Raw genomic sequence first — 16,314 nt, 5'->3', positions numbered from 1 at the left:
TACGTTTATGGCCGCCCTTTCGATATCGTCACGGACCATCATTCCCTGTGCTGGCTGGCCTCCTTGAAAGACCCTACAGGCCGCCTCGCTCGATGGGCCCTACGCCTACAGGAGTATGATATCCGTGTCATCTATCGCTCCGGCCGAAAACATAACGACGCCGACGCATTGTCCCGCTCTCCACTGCCGCCAGACGTCTGCCACTCGCCAACCGGTTGCGCTTCGCTGTCGTTTTCAACAGATACCATGGGCAGCGAGCAAAATAAGGACCCCTGGATATCTTCGCTTGTACGTTTTCTCTCAAATTCCTCGGCGGCACCCGTGCCTCGTGCCCTCCGCCGCCAGGCTGCTCACTTCGCCATTCGTGATGGTCTATTGTACCGCCGCAACTACGTCCCTACCGGCAGGAAGTGGTTGCTTGTCGTCCCTGCCCATCTGCGGTCGACATTCTGTGCCCTGTTTCACAACGACCCGCAGTCTGCTCATGCCGGCGCCTTTAAAACATACACGCGACTCCGTCTCCGCTATTATTGGCGCGGTATGTCCACCTACGTCCGCAAATACGTCCGCTCGTGCCCTGACTGTCAACGTCGCAAGCCGGCTCCTCACCACTCAGTCGGCCAGATGCAGCCTCTCCCTTGCCCTTTCCGTCCTTTTGACAGAGTTGGAATTGACCTCTACGGCCCCCTTCCTTACACTGCTGCTGGCAACCGCTGGGTTATTGTAGCCGTCGACCACCTCACGCGTTACGCCGAAACCGCGGCTCTTCCTGCTGCTACGGCACCACACGTTGCCTCTTTCATCTTGCATCACTTCATTCTTCGCCATGGAGCGCTCCGAGAACTGCTGAGCGACCGTGGGCGCGTTTTTCTGTCCGAGGTCGTGGAATCTCTTCTCAAACAGTGTAAGATCACTCACCATACCGCCACGGCCTACCATCCTCAGACTAACGGTTTGACGGAACGGTTTAACCGCACCTTGGGCGATATGCTGTCGATGTACGTGTCTTCCGACCACTCCGACTGGGACAGGATCCTGCCGTTCATCACCTACGCCTACAATACCGCCACGCAGACCACCACCGGCTTCTCGCCATTTTTTCTCCTCTACGGGCGCGAACCTTCCTCACCACTCGACACAGTACTTCCTTACCGGCCCGACGTGTCCGAGTGCACCACTCTTTCGGAGGCGTCCAAGCATGCCGAGGAGTGCCGTCAGCTCGCTCGGTCGTTAACATCCGGCGAGCAGGGGCGTCAAAAATTCCGTTTCGACACAAGCCACACTGATGACAGTTTTCTACCCGGCTCTCTCGTCTGGCTTCACGTGCCGTCTACCTCACCTGGCCTTTCGTCCAAACTTCTCCCCAAGTACCACGGACCTTACCGCATCGTAGAGCGCACTTCCCCGGTCAACTACATTGTCGACCCGGTGACACCCTCCACAGATCAACGCCGACGCAGCCGCGAGACTGTTCATGTGTCACGCCTGAAGCCGTACTATGACCCGTGTGTGTTGTCGTCTCCCTGACTCGCCAGGATGGCTTCGCCTTCAGCCCGGGGGTGATTGTAAAGAGGAAGATGAGCAGCGGCGGCCGCCGCTCCGCTAGCGCGTGGCGCGAGATCGCTGGCTGGATGACCGAAGCTCTCGGACCGGCATTTTGGCTATCTGTCGCTAAGTTCCTTTCCCCGGAAATCCTGCTACAAAGCAATCAATAAAATAGTATTTCAAGGAGCATCACTGCTCAGTTTCAAATGAATTATTGCAAAAATTGCGCGTGACGTCATTGGGCAGAGCCAATGATAAGGGTCGCCCAGTCCATGGCCAAGGCTGCCCAGTTTACGTTATGTGGTAGGGGCGGCTAAAAACGCGCGCTGAGGTGTCACCCTAATCGGCTGTGAGCGGCAAGCTTGAAAAATTGTTTGTAAATTATTGGTTCCACGCGCAGCTTTCTGAATCTGACTAGAATACTCGCAGAGACCACCTCCACAGAGTTGTTGCAATAAAATATGATTGAAGAAACAATTTCAGGGTCCCTTTAACTGCCCCAATTATTTTGGCGAGAACGAGCCCAGTGGTCGTTCACAACAACAGCCTGTGCTTGCCGGTGACGTCGACGACATCAGGAATGTGGTCGCCCTTTTTGGCCGGTCGACCGTGACGTCCTTGTGCACTTCAGCGCTGGTGGCGACCGCGACCGAAACTGCCGGTATAAAATAATTTGCAGGTAATTACGATGCGCAGTGGTGCTTCGAGCCCATTTTGATGATTGCAAGGCCCGTAGACCTTTCAAGACAAACAAAACGAACGAGCGAAAATTTTGCGTCTGTACCTTTCATACACAGAAATTGTGAACAAAACCATTTCTCAACAAGAAGGCTCCGCGATGGCTCAGTAGTTATTGTGCTGAGCTGCTCACCAGAAAGACGCGGATTCGATCCCGGCCGCTGAGGTCGCATTTTGGTGGAGGCGAATTTCTAGAGGCCCGTGTACTGTGCTATGTCGGTGCACGTTAAAGAACCCTAGGTGGTTCAGATTTCCGGCGTACACAAGTCCCTCAAAGCCAGAGCTGGTTTGGGTCGTCAAACCTCATAACACCGAAAGCATTTTTTTTGCAATAAATGTTTTATGAACGACTTTTTTTTTTCTTCAAACAATAATATATCCGAGAAACTTCTTCGGCAGGTTTTCATTTTTTTTTGTTTTGCTATCGACGTTTTTGCTATCGTCACAAACACTCCCCTTTGGTCTTATATGGCACTACTCAAAGCGAGAGATGCCCCAAGTTTAAAACAAGGATTTTGCTATGCATCGAGCTTTAGTATTTTCATAACACTACCTTGAAGTATTCCAATATTCTAAATTTTAATCCAAGATACGAGCAGAGCAGGGCGCACATGCGCGTGGGCAAACAACTGCAACAAAAAAAACGAAAGAATCGCCGGCAGGAAAATTCGACCCCGGCCGCGGTGGCTGAATTTCGGTGGAAGCGAAATTCTAGAGGCCCGTGTACTGTGCGATGTCAGTGCACGTTAAAGAGCCCCAGGTGGTTGAAATTTCCGGAGCCTTTCACTACGGTGTCTCTCATAGCCTTAGTAGCTTTGGGACGTTAAACCCCATAAACCAAACCAAACCATTTCTTGCTGATGGAACAATACACGGCTACTCGACGGAAACTGGAGCAACCTACATTAGCACGGGGACTTAATTAGGGCAGCTTTTAACTGACACATCCGCTGATTTGACGAAAAAAAAAACGAAAAAGCGAGAAAGTCGCAGGTGAGCTATACTCCCCTGAATTCCAATTCTTTTATCTCCGCCCGAATAACCTATGGTGCCCTCTTCCATGTTCTGGCTCGTAATTCCGTACAGTCATGTGCCGTTCATATGGACACTCATGTCCCTGCCAAAGTGTCCATAAAATGGATCGTTCAGAGATACCAATATCTGGGAAAAAGAACCCCAATTTACTACGAAAACAAGTTGGTGAAGAGAGTTTGCTTCCGTGTATACCGAGGAGAGCATTATTATTGTCACCATTGCCCTGAAGAAATTGAAGCGTTGTCTGTGAAGACTCAGTAGCAATGGCAGCACTCTTTAATGAGTAGATTTAATAATCCAAGCCTTTTTGTTTTGTTCCTAAGTGCAGTAAGTCCGCGCTAAAGAAATAAAGGAAGCAATAAAGAAAGAAATAAAGAAAGGAATAAAGAAGTAAACAAATAAAAAAGGAAGAAATAAAGAAAGAAATACAGAAATAAAGAAAGAAAGAAGTAAAGAAATAGAGAAAGATATAAAGAAATAAAGAAAGAAGGAAAGGAAGAAAGAAGGAAATAAATAAAGAAACAAGGAAAGAAATAAATAAAGAAAGAAATGAAGAACGAAATAAAGACAGAAATGAAGAAAGAAAGAAAGATAGAAATAAAGAAATAAAGAAAGAAAGAAATAAAGAAAGAAATAATACAGAAAGTAAAGAAAGAAATAAAGAAGGAAAGAAAGAAATAAATAAAGAAAGGAATAAAGAAATAAATCAAGAAGGAAAGAAATAAAGAAAGAAAGAAGGCAAGAAATAAAGAAAGAAAGAAAGAAAGAAGGAAAGAAAGAAATAAAGAAAGAAAGAAATAAAGAAAGAAGGCAAGAAATAAAGAAAGAAAGAAAGAAAGAAGGAAAGAAAGAAATAAAGAAAGAAAGAAATAAAGAAAGAAATACAGAAAGGAAGAAAGAAAGAAAGAAAGAAAGAAAGAAAGAAAGAAAGGAAGAACTGCTGCAATCTCTTTGGATCCACCCGAAGTCAACGGTTAGGAAATGCCACAAACACCGAAGAGACCTCTAATCGGTGTTGAAACATATTGTTCAGAACAGCTACCTACTGTTATGAGAGGGGGAAGACAGCAACTTATGGAAAGAACACCGAAGGCGTATAGTGCATTTTTTGTGAGTGATATTTTATACAATGCATATATGCAATATAACATTTTATACAGCGAGTGACGTTTTATACAGTGCAAAAACGTAGCAAAAAGTTCCAGGGGACACACAAGAATAACATTCAGCACGGCACCATTCTACTCCGGTGAAACGAGCACGTCCCTCAAGCGCAAGAAACGCCGTATGCGACGTAGACAAAGATCGGGCAAGTCACACAGGTGCATCTTCCCGTCACCTGTGCTACTACTCTCCACGGAGTCCTGCACAACGCCTGCGAGGCGCATGAACTCTGTGAAGTCTTGAATTTGGAGCACGCACCGGGAAATCAGTTGCTTTGCTTCAGCTTCCTCAACGAACGCCGTCGCCTGAAGCTCGTCTACTAAGGTTGGAGAGGTGCAGATCTTCTCGAAGGCCTCCGCAGTGTACTTCACACGGGAGCCGGTGACGAAGCGAACAGCGCGCTTTGCCAAGGCTCGGTTCCTGCGCAGGACGTCCTGGATGTCCAGGCGCTCTCTCACCATCACAGCACCGCTATAGAAAAATCTCAGGTACTGCAGGGAGTAGTTACTCACAAGATCCGGCTTAGAGAGGTCCGTGATGAGCGCAGTGAAGGCCTTGCCGTCGCGAGGTGACAACGAACAAGAACGCAGAGTTCGGCTTCGTTGTAAAAGGCTGGCCAACGGTGCCAAGTCATAGCCACACCGATCGGGGAAGAAGACCATAAGCCTTCTGATGCTCGGATTTCGGCATACGGCTTCGCATATAGCGGGACCACACAGATTCCAGCTCTGGGTACAGCACTCCCATTCCAGAGATAGCTCCAGATGTACGATGAAAGTCGCTCCCTGGATAAACTGAACGATGGGCAGTGAGGCTGGCTCTCCTTCACCGACAACGGACAAAAGCGAGTACACTCGTAGCGTCATGCGCGTGAGGTTGCGAGGCAGGGTCATTGTGTCCGCACCGTTTTCGAGCAGGCCGAACGGCACGACGCAAGGGGACCAGCTGTACTGACAGCGGCCTCTGCCTGGGTAGTCCACGATGCATTGGCTGTTGACAACGACTCTGTCTTGTAGGCCGCATTCAGAGATGGTTCTGCAGATTTCCGATGTATGGTTACCGAGGTCTTCAAGGATGACCTTCTTGAGCGACCTGTTGGCGGACACCGCTCGACAAAATTTCTGGCACTCTAACAGACTAAAGCACCACATTGAAAATCTCAGTTCCGTGATGGACGTCTGGTTCTCGAGAAGAGCGGAGATCCAGGGCTTTACATGGTCGTCGTCGTGCAAGTGGACAATCCCGCACCGAACGCACCACTCCTCTGCAAGTTCTTCATTGTTGTTGGCCTCTTCTTCTTCTTCTCCATATTCGCTACCGACTTCGTCGTCATCGTCAATCACGGTGCACGTGAGGCTGAAGTGCCTGAGCGTCTTGTTGGTGTACAGAAGCTGTTTTATTGCAGTGGCGTATTCCAACCTGAGTGTGCTCACATCTAGTTTAAGTCTAACCAGCACCTTTTGAGTAGCCAGCGCATCGCAGATAGTCAAGACGTCCACGTCTGGACCATGTTTAGCTTCTTTTATAAACACCGATCTCAGAGATGTATTCAGCCTCAGATACGCTCCAAGAGCGACATGCGGGTTGCCTATGCCGCAGGGTGTGCTGCCACCATTGAGAATCCTCGACGTGATTGACAGGTCTCTGATGCTCCTGTTTCGGAACAGCCCTGCCTGGAAGGTGCCCGTGGCCGCACCCTGCACACGGACCCCCAAGGCTATGAGCGTCTTCAAGGTAGCAGTTTCCGCGAGCAGAGGCGCAAGATCGGCAAGCAAGTGCCCGTTTGCGTTCACAAACAGGTCGAGTGATTCCAGCCGTGTCAAGGAAAGTATAGCCGCTGAAAGGGCGCTGGAGATAACCACCTCCGGTGCTATGAACTCCAACGAGATCCTCTTCAGCCCCAGCGCGTCGCGAATTGCAAGGCACACGAGGTTTTCATGGCCAGCGATGATTTCGTCGTTGATGGTGACTTCCGCAACGCACCGGTGCTTAGTCAACAGATAGTACAGAATTGTCGCGGCTTGGTACTTCTCTTCCGTCATGTTGGGGTTACGCGTGGATGCGCAGTCCCTCGCAGGAACGAGGATGAGCTGGGAGGCAGCGTCCTCTCTTAGTTCCAGCCCGACGGCCCAAAAGAAGCTGTTCCAAGCTTTCACATTGGCGACGATGTGACACAGGTGGCCTTCCCGGCTCGTGCATGGTCGACGATGGTCTACTCTTAGACCGGCGTACCGGCTGCAGACTCCGTCCATCTGTTCCAATGGCAGTGACGGGGCCTTTGTGGCGTGAACGTCTTCCGGCACCTCCAAGTTTTCGGGCGCTTCCTCGTTTTCGCGCTCCTCTGCGCCTGCGGGTTCCTCGACGCCTGCGGGCTCGTCGACGCCTGCGGGCTCGTCGACGCCTGCGGGCTCGTCGACGCCTGCGGGCTCGTCGACGCCTGCGGGCTCGTCGACGCCTTCGGGATCGTCGACGCCTGCGGGTTCTTCGACGCCTGTCGGCTCCTCGGTGCCTGGGGATGCCTCGACTTCGGCAGGCATTTCAACATCGGCGGGTAGCTCCTCGTCTTCGGGTACTTCTTTGTTTTCAGGAACATTAGCCTCCTCGGGAACTTGCACCTCCACAGGAACCTCTTTGGACTCCGGAATCTTTTTGGGCGCCACAACCTCCTTTTGGTTAGTTTTGGCGGCAGCGCTTTCATCTGGCCGCTTCCGCTTGGGCATGGTGGCAGCCCCGTCCGGATGGAACCGCCCTGCAAGAAAGCATCGTGGGATAAATAAAAGGCCCTTGGCGCAGCTAAAATTACGAAACACATTTCCTGCTGCTCTCGCCCAGGCTCGTGACATGAGGAACGTACAACAGCTTGAATGTAAATCATTCACCATGCATGTTTTACAGCAACGCTACCGCACCGCCATGATCTCGTTGATTCGTCTGATTATTCGAACGGGCGTGATCCACAACGACCTAGTTGGAGTGTAAGGTTGCTTGGAAAACATGTTGGCAAGATATTCCTGAGCATGAGACGAGCTAAGAGTTTTCTGAAATCGCCTTCTGCCCCTACCCTGTGCTATAAGATCTATCCCTGCAGTTCAAGCATGGAACTGATGACGTCGCGTGCAAACCATTTATTCATCCAGAGAAGAGATGAAAATATAGCTTGAGAGGATGATTAAGTATCCTTAAAAAGCTGTCACAAGGATGCGTTCTTACATAAACAAAGGAAGAGAAAAAAGGAGAAATCATAAATGAAGCCAAGAACACTCGAGTGTCACGGCGTAGTGCGGAATGTATAATCATCATGAGCCTACGTGCACTGTAGGACAAATGCATCGCCGATGCATCTCCAATTAACCCAGTCATGTGCCAACTGCGCACTGCTGATGCTCGCAAACTTCTTTATCGCATCCACCCATCTATCTAACTTTCTGCCGCCCCGTGCTACGCCTGCCCTCTCTTGGTGCCCAGTCCGTTACCGTTAACGACCATCAGTAATCCTGCCTTCGCATTGCATGTACTGGCCAAGTCTATTTCTATTTCTTGATTTCGACTGGGATGTCATTAACCCGCGATTGTTCCCTCAACCACTCCGCCCGCTTCGGATCTCTTAACGTTACGCATTCCATTTTCATCTCCACAGCTCGCTCCGTTGTCCTCAATATAAGTTTAACCATTTTCGTTAACGTCCACGTCTCTCCTCCATTGGTTAGCACCGGTAAGATACAGCCGTTATATAGTTTTCTCTCACTGTAAAAAAATTTGCACCCTTAAGGGTGCACTTCCGTGTCTATAACTCACACCCTTGCACCCTCCCAAGAGGGTGCAAAGTATGCTCGTCGCACCCATAGCAAGGGTGGGATCGTTACAGTTGCACCCTTATTTTTTTTGCTATGTAAAAGGGTGCAAAGTATGCTTGTCGTACCCTTTTTCCGACTGCTTTAAAGTTTCATAGGTTTTTATTACTTTTAAAAGGCGCTGATCAATTTCTTTTTTGGGGTGCACTCTTGTATATAAGCTAGACATTTCGTACGAAAAGCTGCCGACGACCTGTCTAACTTTGCACTAACGTTACGGCATCTCCAACTATAATTATAATACACACATGCGTGTCTCACGGTGTTTCTGACCCTCCTTGCTGTGCAATGACGCGCGTGGCAACAACCGCGTCCGCCGAAGCGAAGACGCCGGCTGAAACAACAGATACCCTTCTGATCAAACTTGGTTGGTTGCGACTGAGAGAAGGATGAAAAGGGAAAGTGCACGGTCCTCCCAACTGGCTCCAGCCGAGCCAGCACCGCTGCCACGTGCAGATAGAAGAGAGTTGAAAGATAAGAGGAGAGAGTAAAAGAGAGAGTAAAGACGCGCGTCGCAACAACCGCGTCCGCCGGAACGGACGCTGGCTGAAAAAACAGATAAACGGCCGCAGCCCTAAGGCTGCAAGCCGATCAAACTTTCTCAAAGTTTATATGTGCCATTTCAGTGACCCCCTATTTGGAGTCAGTGACGCTTAGCACTTCAGCTAAAATAAATCAGTCAGTTATCACATTCTGGGGACACAGACTCCAGTCATAGTCTTGCATCAAGGTTGCAGCTGTCTTTTAATGAAAAACTCGAATAGCTCGCATCATTTTAAAAGCACGCTTGATTGAACTACTTGAATGTTGTTCGGCAAGTGAAAGAATACCGTACTCCTTTACGCACTCTTGCACCCAAAGGGGCTACAACACCTTTGCACCCGTGCAGCTTTGAAGGGTCCATGGGTGCATTAAAGGTGCTAACGTTCTGAGCGCACCCTTTTCCAACAAAAAATAAGAAAAAATCAAGGTGTTGGAAAGGGTGCAGCCATGAGCGCTGCACCTTTAAAGGTGCACTGAAGAGGATTTTGAATTTGTCTTTTTGCCGCGGGAACTCGATCTAAACGTTCCTAGCATTCTTAGAAACTGCGACTTATTGCCCTATGTGGCCGAATTCCCTAATTAAATCGAATTAACGTCCGGCTCCCGCCTTTATTTTTTGAATTCTCCGCGTACGGTAGGCAGAGTCGACCAATGCGTGAAGTGCCTGTCAGCCAGCTCCGTGGAGGCTTTGCTTTCACTTTATTTTGTTTTTTAGGTTTCCATGAATAAATAGTTTCATTCGCAGATAATATAGCCGCAAAATAAGCCCTCCGAAATAAACATACGCGCGGACTATTTGCTACTACGGACTACTACGTATTACTCCGCCGATGGCAGAGCGGCATGGAGGAAGAAAAAAACTAGAAGGGACCATGACGTCACAATCTTGAAGCCTAGTCATAAAAACTACAATGGAAAACATCATGGGAAATAGGCCCTCACGTGACAAGGCAGCGGTAGCTCTTAGCCGGATTTCGGTTTCGCTCTCTCGCTCTACGAGCAACTGCGCGACCATCTGCTTGTGTTCACTGACGGCTCTGTGGTGAGCGCAAACTGCTCGCTCGCTGCAGCAGCCGCCATACAGGAGCGACGAGTGCGCTTACTGCAGCGCAGTGGAGATATTGGAGCACATGCTCCTTCGCTGTGCCGCTTCTGCAGTGCCGCGTCGCGAGATGCACACGGCCTACAGGGCGCTGGGAATCATCCCGGACAGTCTCGAAGCGCTCCTGTGGCCGCGCGGCAGTGCGCGCACCCGTGACAGAACAATGGTGAGCCTCTGTGCGTGAGCAGGCGGACTTGACTTCGCGCTTGCTCTTCGCCAGGTAGTGCACGCGTGACACGAACGCTCTGTGGGTGCTACCTCGGACGGTATACGCGGCCGGGCGCCCCATCCCGGCCGCTAGTGCAGTGTGCCACGCGCGCGATTAGTCCGAGACAGGACGCTGCGTACGCGCGGCTACGTATTACATACAGTTTACTTCTTTTTGTAGGCGATTGTGCGCAGTGGCCGGGAGACCCCGTGCAGGGGCAGACGTAAAGCCGCCGGCACTCTCTCTCGACAGCGAGAGAGAGAAATACTTCACTGCTGCATTTCACGCCGGAATTGCGTATGTGCGCGAGCGTATTCGATCGGTGCGACTTGTGTCTCGAGAATAGCGGAGAACGGCGGGCCCATGGGCGGGCCGTAGTCCGCCTGCCCGAGAAATAGAATCTTGCGCAGCGCGTCGGAGCTCTCGTTAAACACGTCCGTGCGCCGTGAGCGCTCTGAAAGCCACTGCGCCCTTTTTGAGGCTCGTTTTCTTCGCCTACTCTCGAGTTCTCCGCTAATAGCATGCGCTGAAATAAACGCTCCGCATGTGTTTATAACGACGAAAGGAATTCCTCTATATTCTCTTTATGAACCACAGTTGAACAGTGACGAGGTCGCGGCCGCAACCTTTGATGAAAAGTTTGCCTGCAGTTTTCTACAGTGCATCCAAAAACTCTAGAGTGTAATCAACAGAAGTGAAGTGTTGAGACGCGGAGCATTCAGACAACCTCGAGCTCGGTACGCATTCCGAAAAAGCTGCAACACAGGCGCTGCGCTTCTGCGCTACATCGGAGGATAGAGTTAATATTGTGACGAAGACGAAGCTGGCAGTTGCGCGGGACGGAGCGCCCGTGCTAGGCCAGCGGCCATTAAATCATCTCATAGCCATGGTTCACCACGTCTCATTCTTCGGCTGGCCGCCGCGTAACATTTGGTGTGAGGTGCTGGGGTCCCTTCATCGCCATCCTGGTCACGGAGCTTCGGCGTCCTGGGCCTGCCGTGGACGTCGGCCGTGAGTACCTAGTTAGCGCCGCACGGCCGTGCCCCAGCCCGCCCGACCTGAACCGACCTCGACGCTCACCCCAGCCCCGTCCCCAGCCCGGACCACACTACACGACGACCCAAGACCCGACGGACCCAAGACCCGACGGACCCAAGACCCGACGGACCCAAGACCCCACCGACCCAAGACCCCACTGACCCAAACGTGAAGACACCGGCCCCCTGCCTCTGCCGTTCGGTGCGTCCAGAGACCTCGGCCGTCAGCTCCTGGCACCCTACGGCCCGGATGCTTCGTTGACCGGGACTCATTCTCTCATCTTTCTCATCGTGGCGGCCAGCACTGCACCATCTTCTACATATTGTTCGATCCTTCACTCAAGACCATCGCCATTTCGCCGTCTGTTCGTCACCGATCGGGACGATCGCTCGGAGGCCCCGGGTAGTGTGACGAAGACGAAGCTGGCAGTGGCGCGGGACGGAGCGCCCGTGCTAGGCCAGCGGCCATTAAATCATCTCATAGCCATGGTTCACCACGTCTCATTCTTCGGCTGGCCGCCGCGTAACAATATAACCAACTCTAGAGGGAAAGCTGCCCATTGAGCCCATGCATTCCAGTGGGCAACGCATGAACGCCGCCATCACACAACGGTTTGCGTGTGTTGCCAGCTGTTTTGACGCTTTCTAAATCTGGACAAAGAACGGAGTTGGAACCTGGCAACGTAGTCCGTGGGAAGATGGCGGTATGCCGAGCAGCTCTCAACTGCTCGAAACTGCTGTAAACAACGAGAAAATCGTCGCGTTTGGATCATTTTCAATGGTATGCAGCGTCGCATACAGACTGTAATTTCATATAGGTGGCTTGTGACTTCTGAATTGTTATTTGAAGGCAAGTACCGCGATTGTGACGCGCTGGAGTGTATTTCGTCTGTAGAGCGCACGGGATATTGCATGTCCTCTGTTGTCGAGTGCAAATACACGTCGGAAATTTGCTTTGGCCCCAAAAGGACGAACACAATACGCAAAGGAAACGAATGCCCAAGGTAAATAGAGCAACTGCTCTGCCTGGTTGCTTTTGAATGTTCAGCGTTTTGATATATTAAACGTCGAAGGTAAACTACCGCGGCCCTCTCGCATTTTTTTTTCTTATCTTTCTCCTTCGCCGAGGAAGACGGTGCCATGTCTTTTCTGGCGCGGGACGAGCTCATAATGGGATTTTTCGTACGCAGCAACGCTCAGAGCTTCATCACGAACGAGTGAAACAAGGTGGAGGCAGAAATGCATGAAACGGCATGTACCGCTCGAGAAACCTTCCTTTCATGTCTAGCATTGTGCGCATTAAATTGTGGGTGCTTGGTTGGTTCTTGTGGTGGGTTTTTGTTGTTATTTGTTTTTTTAGGTTTATGACTGTACTTGCTTCTAATGTATGACACTGGTTTTTTGCTGAGATATTTTTTATTCCTCTGTCTGGTTATAAAACCCATTTATGAGAAGCTAGTGGCTTTATACGCACGTGATAAGAAGGGTCCTGCGATTACATGTATGCTGACTTGTTTTCATGCCGATTTCCTGCCACTGGCTGTGTTCGGAGCAATAACGCGCTGTCAGATGCTTGAGCTGAGGATCATAAGTGTGCCTCTTTTCCGTAAAATAAACAGTTGGTAGACTGCGCATGTCCTTCTTCTTGTGCCGTTGTCGTTGCGCGGCCGTTCGTTTCAACAGTGTTACCTTAATTACCTCATGCATTAGTGATGAAAATCGTAATAAAACGCATTTAAGCAAGAACACCTGCATCCTTCATAAGTAGCGCCAATGTGTCTTCTGTAAAGCAGACTGAGGCAATGGCGTTAAGAAAGACGAATGCCGTGAAAAAGTAAACGGCTGCAAGGTTCATTCGCTTGGTGTCAACCGCCTTTAAAGAGAGTTCCAAGAGCGGGAGATTTTCATTCACACGCTTTACAGTACACAGTTGTCGTGAAATATGCATATGTATCTCTTCCCACGTTTACTCACAAATGATGCAAAGTGCCCGATCGCCCGATCCTTTTGGAGCTGTTGCCATGCATCAACGCACGAATGTGGCATCGCGGTGAACGAGAACGCGAGTGACTCCTTGTCGTATGCAGCTCCTTGAATTAAGTGCCTTGAAATCAGGTTCGAAAGCAGAAGCTTAAAACCGAAACTCCGAGAGCGTTTACTCAGTTTACTCCTGAAAATGTTCACAATCGTCCGATATTAAAAGAAATGACCACAATCAGCATGCTAAAGATTACAAAATGTGTTTAAAACATTGAAAATGCGCGTAAGAGTGACATAATTATTTTCTATACCGCAGTTTTCCGAATTCAAGCTCAAACTTCACCCATCCTTGATTCTGCGAGAAAAAACTGTGCTGGCCAAAATACTGTATTGTTAGATGGCGTTCAAAATGGCGAGTTACATGCGTGGACCGCTTTGCGAGCTCAGCTTTAAAGAGGGGACACATGTCCGGCAACGCGTCCGGCGCGCCGGTCCGGTCGCCGCTTCCGAACTGCCGCACCACAGCAAGCAGGGACACACAGGGAGCGGTGAGCATCGCTGCGCCGCTCAACCCAAGCTCCGCCCACAACCGGCGTCGCACTTCGCCGCCGCGCAGCAGTGCCTGAGCGCTGCTTGGCTTGGTGTACAAATATTGCAAGAAAAGACGGCATCGCCTTGTTATCAGAAAGACTGCCAGCTATACTCGAGCGGCGACAAAGCATGCCTGCTTATGTTGCGAGCTTTCGGCAACGGCACCGCTCGCGGGCGCTCCGGGCGACGAGCTCTGCTGCTGCCTGTCTGCCGTGGTTGTCGCTAGGCCTATAGCCTGCTTCGCATCGAAGCGGCAGGGGCCGGCGCTTCGGAAGTCGCCTGCGCTATAATTGAAGGCCTATTCTTCACTCCGCTTTGCTGTCAACAGCATCATCTCAAATAAAATAATAGTATGGTCAGTTTCCGTGGCGCCTTCAGCAGCGGCTAGCGGGCGCCAGTCGAGCCGGACCCCAGCGTCGGGCCAGCTAGCGGAAGCGGTTCTCGCAACTAATTCGCTCGTACCACAGTTGTTACTTTTATCAGCAACTCGGTATTAGCCAATGAACCAGAAAAATGATATAATTTTCTCATTTCCTTATCCTAGGGTTTATTATTTACGTCAAGAACACTCATTCGCTCATTTTTATGACGCCGGCAGACGGGATCCAGGCTGGCCGGCCGGCAGGCTCGGTTTACTTCACGTTCGCACAAGAAAATACAGAACAGCCATGCTACCAGAAAGGATGCTTCCTAGAATCGAGCAACGACAGCATGCCTGTGCTAGAGTGGAGCTTTCGGCAACGACATCGCCTGCGGCAACGCCGGGCGACGAACTGCGCGCTAGTCCCCGACTGCCCTAGTCGTCGCTAGGCCTGGTGGTTTCGTATCGACGCCGCAGCCGAGGGCTCTTCGTACTGGCCAGCGCTCAAAAAAGGTGCTACACTCGGCACACCTTGTTCGTTCTCCCAAATGCGGGACTGTTTGAACGAAGACATGGTGTTCGGTGAAAACAGCGCTGTCAAACTAACCCTACAATTCAGCAGCCGACACACCGCTCACCGCTGTACCTCTGTCGTGCTCACCTGTGACGTCACTAACTCGACGTCATCGTGACGTTGGCGCTCTGCGCGCTCGCATTGGCTGCCACTGCCCGCCGGAGCGGCGTGCCGGACATTCGCCGGACGCGGCGAGCCGGACCGGATTCGGAGCGCTCGCCTGACATGTGTCCCCGCCTTTACCCCCCTGCATCGCAGCACGGACGTTCACTAAAAAGCACCGCTGGTTGGCAGTCTGGTAACTGTGGAGGGCCTATTTCCCAAGAGTCAGTGCGCAAAAGGGCCCTCGGCAGCGGCGTCAGAGGATAATGGCTTGCGGAGGCTGAGCGCACTCTCTCCTAGTTTTTTTTCCTCCATGCAGAGCGGCAAGCCGCCACGCATGGAGGAAGGTTACTTCTTTCCTCCATGCCGCCATGGGACAGAAGTATAGACCATTTTACGAGGAGTGGGCAGGAGAGGGAGAAATACTCTCAAACACGTGCGCTGCGCGACACCCCGCTGTTGCCGTCCTCCCCTGGGCTGATAATCCGGCGCTCGGAGCAACGTCTGCGGCTGCTTAGCTACCGGTCAAGCGCGTGTTTGCGTCTGTACAACAAAAGCAGCAATGTTGTATGGAACACCAACGTCTTCTAAACATCACTGTTTTATTGTCGGTAGCGGAAATAGTGGGCGAAAGTAGAAAAAAAACAAACGCCGCCAGTATGTACGCGCACCATGTTATGCGAAGGTTTCATCACGTCTGCGGTGTACATTTTCTTCACCGCTTTTCCGCCGGTCCCGAGTTGCATTGGCAGTGGACGTAGTTGGTGAACAAGAAATACTTGAGCCAACAGAAAGCTAAACGTTCGCGCAGTTTGTGAACGAAATGCAGACAGAAACAAACCCACTGCCTATGTCTAATATCGGGCGCGAAACGAAGCGCAGCGCCTGGGTTACCAAACTATAATCTGTGCATAATTTTAAGAGATCAAGTATTTGGACGACCTTGGCAGAGCTCTTTTTTAATTCAGCAGTACACTATGTGAGGACTTCACAAATTTGGCCACAACTTCTTTTCGCCGCCCCACATGATCGTCAATATCGGGAGGGTGTGGTGATCGCCACCTGAAGAAAATAAACATGTCGTTAGTGCAAAAATACTAATTTAATTTGCACAGCATGGCATGAATAGAAGCGGTGACATGAACTTTTAGCCAACTGCAAAGTGAGAAAAAATGCAGCCATGGCAACGTAAGATGAAAAATATACGGCATGCACAGGACAGTAAACTCTGCCATGCATTGTAATAAATTATTCGACTGAAATCGCATTTAATGCACTGTAAAAAAAATACATACTATGCATAACCGTGCCAGAGATACAACAAACGCAGCGACTTGAGCAGTGCCTCGACCCGATTGAGATTGGAATTCTCAACACAAGTCGGCGATTCTGCCTGTCAGTAAGTGGTAATAGCGTTCCATTAGCGTACCAATCGATTAGATCATGTAATTGCACATTTTCTGGTATTTGTGCACCAGTAAGT

General features: G+C 50.6%; 1 protein-coding gene across 1 annotated transcript in view; it reads right to left on the bottom strand.

Moving 5' to 3' along the window:
• Positions 1–4,559: 4,559 nt before the first annotated feature.
• The window catches only part of LOC149345100 (uncharacterized), a 74,838-nt gene continuing 63,083 nt past the window's right edge, over positions 4,560–16,314 (bottom strand). Inside the window, exon 2 of the mRNA XM_089547366.1 lies at positions 4,560–7,231. Coding sequence (XP_089403492.1) covers positions 4,560–7,202 — 2,643 coding nt within the window. The 5' untranslated portion in view covers positions 7,203–7,231. The remainder of the gene's footprint in view (positions 7,232–16,314) is intronic.

This window comes from Amblyomma mixtum, chromosome 5 (assembly GCF_055824585.1).
Source record: "Amblyomma mixtum isolate Tamu chromosome 5, ASM5582458v1, whole genome shotgun sequence".
Taxonomy (NCBI): Eukaryota; Metazoa; Arthropoda; class Arachnida; order Ixodida; family Ixodidae; genus Amblyomma; species Amblyomma mixtum.
This window is presented reverse-complemented; position numbering and strand designations above follow the sequence as displayed.